The 8,792-nt window shown below is 53.1% G+C and overlaps 1 protein-coding gene across 1 annotated transcript; it reads right to left on the bottom strand.

Annotated features, from left to right (window-relative positions):
- Nucleotides 1-1,388: 1,388 nt before the first annotated feature.
- Nucleotides 1,389-5,462, bottom strand: CDIPT (CDP-diacylglycerol--inositol 3-phosphatidyltransferase). The gene is made up of 6 exons (XM_079944938.1): nucleotides 4,994-5,462; nucleotides 4,760-4,894; nucleotides 3,922-4,075; nucleotides 3,399-3,480; nucleotides 2,739-2,820; nucleotides 1,389-2,619 (listed from the first exon to the last, which is right to left on the bottom strand). Exons 1-6 carry the CDS (start codon nucleotides 5,034-5,036, stop codon nucleotides 2,474-2,476), a joined length of 642 nt encoding a protein of 213 aa, XP_079801064.1. The 5' UTR covers nucleotides 5,037-5,462; the 3' UTR covers nucleotides 1,389-2,473.
- Nucleotides 5,463-8,792: the final 3,330 nt, after the last annotated feature.

The raw sequence follows: 8,792 nt of genomic DNA, 5'->3' as shown, positions 1-8,792 counted from the left end.
AGTTTGCGCTCTACAGCCCACAAGCCACAACTACTGAGCCCGCGCACCTAGAGCCGGTGCTCTGCAACAAGAGAAGCCACCGCAATGAGAAACCCGCGCACTGCAACGAAGAGTAGCACACCCCCCCCCCCCCCCCCGCCCCGCTCGCTGCAACTAGAGAAAAAGCCCACGTGCAGTAAAATAAATAAATTAAAAAAAAAAAGATATTGTTACGCCAAGGCTGCACTATTGTCTCTTGACATCTCCTCCCTTGTTTCCCCTTCTGATTAGCAACTGTTTGAACCTGCCCTTTGGAACTCAGGCAAGGTCACGGAGGCTGAATGAAGGCTATTTCCTACAAACAAGAAACAGGAGACACGAAAGGATTTGTACCTGGGAGCCCCACAGGGTCCTGCTGGGTTTCATTAGCGGACCAGCAAATATAAAAAATGAATTTTAAAATACAGAATACGTGTAGACGTGAAGAATTTATTTAGACACAGAATCAGTGAGTAGCAGTGGTTGCCTCTGGGGAGAACTGGGAGCTTAAAGTGGCAGACTTGTCATCCTTCTGTAATGTGTGCAATTTACTATTTTTACATGTGAATAACTTACCTATTATTTTGAAAGATTCCTTCAGCGCCTCCATGTGGCCCTCAGGGTGAAATCCAAAAGCCCTCCTGGGTTCCTCGGACTGCTGCAGGCTTCCACCCCACCTCTCTTCAGCTCTCCAGCCACCAACCCCCAGTGCTCCGCGTTCCAGCAAATCAATCCGCTCCCATTTGGCAACTGCTCAGGGCGCTCTCTGGCCTCCCAGCTCCCTCAGCTGAGAACCAATCCTCTCCTCTGCATTAACCCTTCCCGCCCCAATTCCTATTACCAGTTTTCTACTTAAGACACCCAAAGCACTACAGCACATTCTAACCCTATCCCCCAACAAGCACCTCCCTAACTGCATCATCTCCTTCCTGGCTATCCTGTGGCCTCCTTTCCACTGAATTCCCTGGGCCTAGAGCAGTTGAGGCTCAATACACATCTTTTTTTTTTCTTTGGCAGTGGCACACGGCTTGTGGGATTTGAGTTCCCTGACCAGGGATCAAACCTGTGCCCCCTGCAGCGCAAGCGTGGAGCCCTAACCAATGCACTGCCAGGGAAGTCCCTCAATACACATCAGCCCTCTCAGACATGAGGCCCTCTTGGCTAAACTATTACAAGGATAAAATAAGTACTATCTGCAAAGAAGCCCCAGCACAGGGTCTGGCATATGGTAGGCTCAATGCAGTCTTAAAAAGAAAGCTGATGCCAGACAGCTTTCTGCTCAGATAGCAGGGATAGCTGTCAGGGACAGATGCCTGGAACAGTGTCTCCTATGCTAAGTACCCAAAAAAATGTTTAAGAGGGAACAGTGATTCTCAGTGTAACTGGGAAGAAGAATCAATCAGCTGGAGTTTATTAAAACTTCAGACTTCTGGGGCCATCCCTAGAATTTCCAACTCTGAAAGTCTGGCACAGGGTCCAAGAAGCTGAATTTTCAAGAAATATCCCACAAGTGGTCTAAGGACCACATTCTGAGAAACCAACCGATCTATTTGTGAGTATTTAAGCCGCTACGATATGTCAGGTCAAGGTTAATCTTCTTTGTAGGGATAGAGAAAGAACAAGAAGAGTCTGTGCCCTCATGGAGTTTATATTTTAGTGAGGGTAGAAAATATCAGGTACACAAGTAAAGGTAGACAGCCAGTGACGGTGTCGTAAAGAAAATAAAGCAGGTGGGCGGAGGACATAGAATGCGCTTGGGTGGCAGGGAGGGGATCTCTCTGAGGTCACTGAGGAATGACAGGAAGGAGCCAGCCAGTAAACTACTGCGGCAAAAGTATCCAGATGGATCCTCATTTTCCCCCAAGCTCCCCTCGACCCAGGCCCTGGTCCAAGACTATCTCAAAGGAAACCAAGTCCAGAACAGCGATGCTCCCGCCTTTATAATCAAGGCTTTCGGAGCCAGGACAGAGATTGCAATGGGGATCTCGACAGCACCTTCTCTCTGGGCCATGGAACCCACAGGCTTCCTCTATCTAGCCAGGAGCAGAGGTCTGAACCCCTGCCTTTTGGGAAACCTGGCCCCTGCCCCACCTCCCTCACTCAAGTGTCCCTAAGGTCTCAGCCAAGCCAGATCCCAGGGCTGAGCCAGCAGGGGTGACTATGCCCGATCCTCACACAGCTCTCTTCGGGCCCCGGGAGCACTGCCCGTGTGGGCGGGGCCTCCTGAGCATCCTTCCTGATTTGAAGTCCAGGTCCCTGGAGATCACAGGGGTGGGACTGGTCCCCAGGATTACGGAGAACATGACATCACCAAAGAGGCTGGTCCCCTTCCCAGCAGGCTGGACAACACATTGGGAAGACATGTGCCTGGGACCTCCTAGGAGGGACAGGGGTGCCGCGTGGCACAGTGAGACTCCCAGGGCAGGTGGGTAGCCAGGGGCTGGAGGTTCCAGGATCACTTCTTCTTGGCACGATCCGCTGCGTCCAGGGCAGCCATGTTGCGGGCAGCTGTGATCAGGTGGATGACGCTGATGAGGGACTTGAGCAAGGCAATAGGGGCTGTGATCCAGAGGCCCATTCGGAAAAGACCTACAGAGCCAACTGTGGGAAGGGAGCAGGGGCGATACAGAGAAAACAGGATGCGGGTGAGGGAGGGGCCTTTGACTCCCCAGGCAGGCCCGACCCCCTCCCACCCTCCTGCCCAGCCCCACATCTCCTACCTAAAGGTCCCTCGGAGAAATTGAACAGGTAGAGGAGGCAGTAGAAGAGCTCATTTCCAGCACACAGGGTAAACAGAGCGGGCTGCACAGACAGCAAAAAGGCTGCTTAAGCAAGAGGGTAGGGTAGTGCCCCCGATCCCCCAACTAAGGGCCGGGGGGCCAGGAACTGTACTGGAGAAAGAGGGGTGCAGGGCGGTACAGGTAGGATGTGGGTGGGCATAGGGGGAACAGGGCAGATCAGGGAACCTGCCCAAGGCCCTTCACCCTCCCCTTCCGCAGGAGCTGTGGGCAGCACTCACCACAAGGTTACGAACCAACAGGAAGATATTTTTACCGGGCTGCCCCCTTGAAGCCCTGGGCCTTACCTGGAGGTGTTCCACCCTCGAGGCTCCAGTGTAAAGACTACACTCCTTCTCACAGCCTAAGGCCTTTTGAGAGCTGGTTCTGCACACCTCCCTGGCTTCTTCCTCCCTCCCTCTCCCCTCAAGCCACTCAGTTCCTTCTCCCTGGGCGCACCTGGGCCTCAGGCCCACTTGCTTTCTCCAGCAATTCACAGGGCTCAGCCCAGGAGCCCTTCCCACCAATCCCACCCTGGGCCCAGGGCTCAGCCCAGGACTTGCCCGTAAGCTAAGTGAATAGGGAGGGGCAGCAAATGCTCACTCTGGAGGTGTAGTAGATGCGAAGCACTGGATTTCCAGACAGGTCGATCATCTTGTGACTTTCACTGCCTCGGACCACAGAACTTGGGGAGAAAGTAGGCGGAATCCATGAGCTTTCATTACTACGAATGCCCACCTAATCCACATTTCAACCCACGCAAAGTAGGTACTGGGATTGCCTCTGTTGAACAGAGGAGGGACTGGGGCACAGCTGAGGACCACTGTCTTGCCCGAAGTCACACTACCTAGCTGGGTAGCTGGGGGAAGAATCAGGATTCAAAAGCCTCATGCCCCTTCCCAAGGGATGTTAACTCTTTGGAATCCTCAGAAGGGTTTTAGGGATTACTTAATCCAACCGTAAAACAGGACTGACGCTAATTCAGAGAAGGTTTGCCCAGGGTCCTTCAACAAAGCAGAGCTAAAAAGGAGACGTCCCAAGAAGCCTGAAGACACCTCCCGTATGGTCTCACCCCTCCCCACTGTAGTGTCTTCTTCAACCGGTCAACAACCCCAGAATCACTGACCTGTGGAGGTGCAGCCAGTGGCTGGCAACATCCAAGCTCATGCTGAGCTGGAAAAGAAGGGTGGCGCGAGGGTACAGCAGGGCCAGGTTGACCAGCAGACACATCGTGGAGCACCGGTCTGTCAGCATGTCCAGCATGGCCCCAAATCGGGTTCCTGAAAAATGGCAACTATTTGGTGGATGGGGGCTGTAAGGGGGCAATGCATCTGTGACAGAGGCCATATTTAGTGTATCACTCTAATGCAGAGTCTAAGAGAGAAAAGGCCCACAATCCACTGCCTGGGGAGGAAAGCAGACTGCTATCGTTGGAGTATGAAGGTCAAAAGGCAAGGGTCACCGTATCATAAAACAAGGAAGCATGGCAGTGTAGAGAAAACAGTGTAGAAGGGAGTGAGAAAGCTAGCATGGGAAGTCTTAGAGGTGGGTCTGAAGAACAGATTAAAAAAATTAATCATCTCTCCAGCAACCATCTCCCTTCCCTCTCCATCCTCCCTCTAAACATGCTTTCTGGAATCCTTATGGCTTGTGCCTGGCATACAGCAGATGCCCCCCAAAACACCTGTTGAATGGATTTTTATTCAGAGAGGCCTCCAGCACTTGCACTGCCATGCTGGGTCTTGGTATCCCACACCCCTCGCTATCAATGAGTTCTTCTCCACAGCGAGCTTAAATCCCTTCTGCTACAAAATCAGGCCATTCTGTTCTGCTTTCTACAGAGATGGGAATGACAGAGCCCTCTGATTCCCGAGTACCCGCCTACCCCGAGGTCCTAAGGAAGCAGGAAAAGGGGGCAGAGAGTTGTTGGGTCTCAAGGCTGGCTGAGAAAAGGTGTCTGTCACCTTGATTAAGGGCTCGAGCAGCGTGTCCATCGAAAGCGTCCAGAAGTCCGCTGAGCAGGTAGAACGAGGAGGCCGTGAGAGGGCAGCAGGGCATGAAGTAGAAAGAAATGATGGCGAAGACAATCCGGGCATAACCTTGGGATTGAGACGGCAGGGGGAGACAGGGCAGGATCAGGGAGCCTGCCCAAGGTCCCTAGCCCTCCCGTTCGGCCCGGAGCCGCGGGTAGCACTCACCGATGAGGTTAGGCACAAACAGGAAGATATTTTCGCCTGGCATCGCGGAGGTCCCCTGGCCGCCCTGGGCCTTATCTGGAGGTGCCAGCTCTCTCCCAGCTCCGGCGGAAGGCTCACCCTCCAGCCCGGCTCATCGGCCGCGCCCACTGCGCGCAGGTCCCCGCTGCCCCTGCCAGGTCCCAGATGTTAAAGCTCTTTGCCTGCCGTAGCATGGGCCGACACAGCTGTGCGTGGGGCACAGAGGGCGCGCACACCCAGCCCTTCCCCTGAGCAGACGCTGGCCTCCGCCTGCCCCGCCGGCTCTCCTGCCTCCAGCTGCGGCCCCTGCTCCTCCAGCTGTGCTTAGCTTCCGGAACCTACTCTTCAGGGTTCGTCCTTGCAAAATTGGAGAAAGGAAGAAGAGGCTTAAGAAATGGCTGCGTCCCCTTTAAGACCTGCCCTCTTCCTTTTCCTTTTCTTCCCTCCTCCCCTTTCCATCGGTTCGTACCAAAGTAAAGAGGGAGGAGAGGGGGCAAAGAACCATCAACGCTGAGCAAAGGAAGGAACTTAAAAGGAGAGGTCAAAAGAGAAGGAGGCCTAGGTAAATGTCTCTACTTTCCTTTCTGCGGAGGATATGACTCCTGAAGACAAAGATAAGGAAAAAACATCCCGCCCTCCCGATTCTTTGCACCCCCGAGAGGCCAGGTTATTTGGCACAGCCCACACCTTTTCTTCCCCGCCCCCTCTCCCTGCCCCCATTTGCTCTCACAGGCTCCAGGCAAAAAGATGACAGCCAGAGAGGTTGGAGGGCGGCCTTGGGTGGGGCTGCTTCTCGCGTGCCCCTAGTGGTGGGAGGGTTAGGTGCCAGGCTCCACCTTGATCTTCGCAAGTTTCTCAAGGCCACTGGCGCGGGGGTCACTGCCCCCAAGGAGGGACCTAAAGAGGGTGGAGGAGAGGCCGGAGGAGCGAATGCGACAAGCTGGGAAAATGCCCTCCCAGCTTTGGTTCTAGAATCCCTACGGTGCTGCTGAACCTCCGCAGACGCCAAGGTTTTTATAGCAACGGGTAGCGGCGCCGCTCCTGGTTCCCCTCTTTCCAACCTTCCTCCCCAGCTCCCAAGTCCCCCGTCCCCGGGCCCATAAAAGGGCTCCTTATAGACCTCCCCGTCTCCCCTCCTGCCGAGTAGCCCAAGATTTCGACCCATCTGCCAGGTCGGGGGCGGCAAGTGGTCTGCCTTGTCTTGGGAAAGGTCTTGGGTGGGAAGAAGGGAAGAGAGGCCCCTGCTGGGCGAAATGAGGGGGGCGGGAGGCGGGTGTTGTGGGAGTCCCACCTCCTCCCTCCCCCAGGAAGACTTAAGGCAACGATTTCTTTTCTTTTTTTTTTTTTTCTTTTTTTCAGAGAGAGAACTGACACAGTTCTTCAAGGCCGCGGGGAATGGTGGTGTGTTGGGTTTGGGAGAAGTGGGCTGGTTTCTCAGCCTAACCTGAGCTTCCGCTGTCCCCAGGGGGATGGCATCCACTGCTACCAGGAATGTGGAGAAAAAGGGCAGCGGGCAATCCCAAGCCACAGACTCTGCAGCCTGCTTGGGTGGAGGTCCGGTGAGCATTGGAGAGGAGTTCTTGGGGTGGGGGTGAAGTGAAGTGGGGAGCTCCTAGGCTTAGGGCACTGAGACCGCCAGCCTGGAAACTCTAGCCTCAACCCTGAGCCCAGAGCCCCCAGCACTACGCCCCTGAGGTCCCCAAAGGCTGCCCTCCACTTCCAGGACCTTCCAGGCCAAATTGCAAGACCCAGCCGTCCAATACCAGACTCCTTAGACCCAGAGCCCCCAGCCTGGGAGCCTCCGACCCAGGACTCCCATGTAGGAACTCCCAGGCTGAGCCCCTCTGACTTTCCCTTTTCCAGAAGGTTTCCCATTCTGAGGAATTCCTGACACAGATCAGCGCAGAACTCACTGACGAGGCCTTGTTTGTCGCTGCCTACCACATGAATCCTGTGCCCATCAAAGAAAAACAGACACAAGACCAAGGGACTCAGATATCCAAACACGGTGAACCCCACGCCAGGACCCTTCTGTCCAGAGACCCTCCGATACCACTAGTTCCAGTCCCTGCTTCCAGTTATGCCAGCCTCCTCATTCTTCCTGGGGCGTGGCAGGCACGCTCCCGCCTTTGGACAGATTGTGTGTGAGGGGCCCCTGGGAACTCCAGGTGGAAATGCTCTGTAGACAGTTGGGAATATGGCTTCAGAACTCAGTGGCAAGGTCTGGGCTGGTGATAGAGATCTGATCTAGGAGGAAGTTGGCAGTTGAAGGGTGTGCAGTTGCCCTGGTGGGGGGTGGGGTGGGGGGATGGAGGGTTGTGCAGAGTGAGAAAGACGAGGGGCGCTGAGGATGGAGCCTTGGAGAACCTCTCCAAGTAAGGGGTTGGCAGAGGAGGAGAGAGGGGTTCATGAAGATGGTAGAGAAGGAACTGACAGCAATGTTTATTTTATTTTTTTTAATGACTTTTTAAAATTTATTTATTTTTGGCTGTGTTGGGTCTTCGTTGCTGCACACGGGCTTTCTCTACTTGCGGCGAGCGGGGGCTACTCTTCGTTGTGGTGTGCGGACTTCTCATTTCAGTGGCTTCTCTTGTTGTGGAGCACGGGCTCTAGGCGCGTGGGCTTCAGTAGTTGTGGCACACTGACTCAGTAGTTGCGGCTCGCAGGCTCTAGAGCACAGGCTTAGTTGCTCTGCGGCATGTGGGATCTTCCCGGACCAGGCATCTAACCCGTGTCCCCTGCATTGGTAGGCGGTTTCTCAACCAGTGCACCACCAGGGAAGTCTCAGCAAATGTTTATTGAGTGTCTGTTATGAATAGGGAATGATGGGTAGATTTGTGGATGGATGGAAAGAGAATGGTGGGTGGATGGATAGATGGATAGGTGGGGAATGGTGGATGGATAAATAGATGGATGGGGGATAGGGGTTGGATGGATAGGTGAAGGATGGAAAGATAAAAAGACATGAACCTTGAATCTAAAGTCAAAAGACTCTTATTCTTTTCTAGGGAGCTCTGCCTAGCAACTTGACATCTGGAGGATGATCCCAACTCTGGTGCTGCTCTTGGCCTCTCGTGCCCTCTCCCCACTCTGTTCCTCTAGAACATGCACCAAAGCTCCTCTTTCACAACTCATTCAACAGTTTGGTTTTGGGGTGATTCCTGGTCATGAGCAACATCACCCCTGAAGCCTCCAAAGGGTTCTGGAACCATCACACACCTCTCCACCCTCAGCTAGCAAGGACACCACCAGAAATCAAAAACTTTATTAAAGTGACAGAGATCCTTCCCTCCTCTCAGGCTGGGCAGTGCTCTCTGTGGGGTGATGTGGGAGGAGTGCCCCTCCCCCTTTTTGCCAGATATGTGGGCATATTATTTTATTTATTTATTTCCTATTCCTTTTTTTTAAATCATCTTTATTGGAGTATAATTGTTTTACAATATTCCTATTCCTTTTTTTTTAACATCTATTGGAGTATAATTGCTTTACAATGGGGTGTTAAGTTTCTTGGGCATATTATTGGAATGGCTTTTTTTTCTTTTTGAGTGATTTTTCTTTTTTAATTTTTTTTTTTTTCACAGCACCACGTGGCATGTGGGATCTTACTTCCCAGACCAGGGATCAAACCGACACCCTCTGCAGTGGAAATGCAGAGTCTTAACCACTGGACCACCAGGGAATTCCCCTGGAATGGCTTTTTTTTTTAAATTAATTAATTTATTTATTTATTTATCTACTTATGGCTGCATTGGGGCTACTCTTCGTTGTGGTATGCAGGCTT

The sequence above is a fragment of the Stenella coeruleoalba genome (assembly GCF_951394435.1).
Source record: "Stenella coeruleoalba genome assembly, chromosome: 15".
Lineage (NCBI taxonomy): Eukaryota > Metazoa > Chordata > Mammalia > Artiodactyla > Delphinidae > Stenella > Stenella coeruleoalba.
The sequence above is the reverse complement of the archived record's forward strand: the minus strand, read 5'-3'. Positions and strand labels throughout refer to the sequence as shown.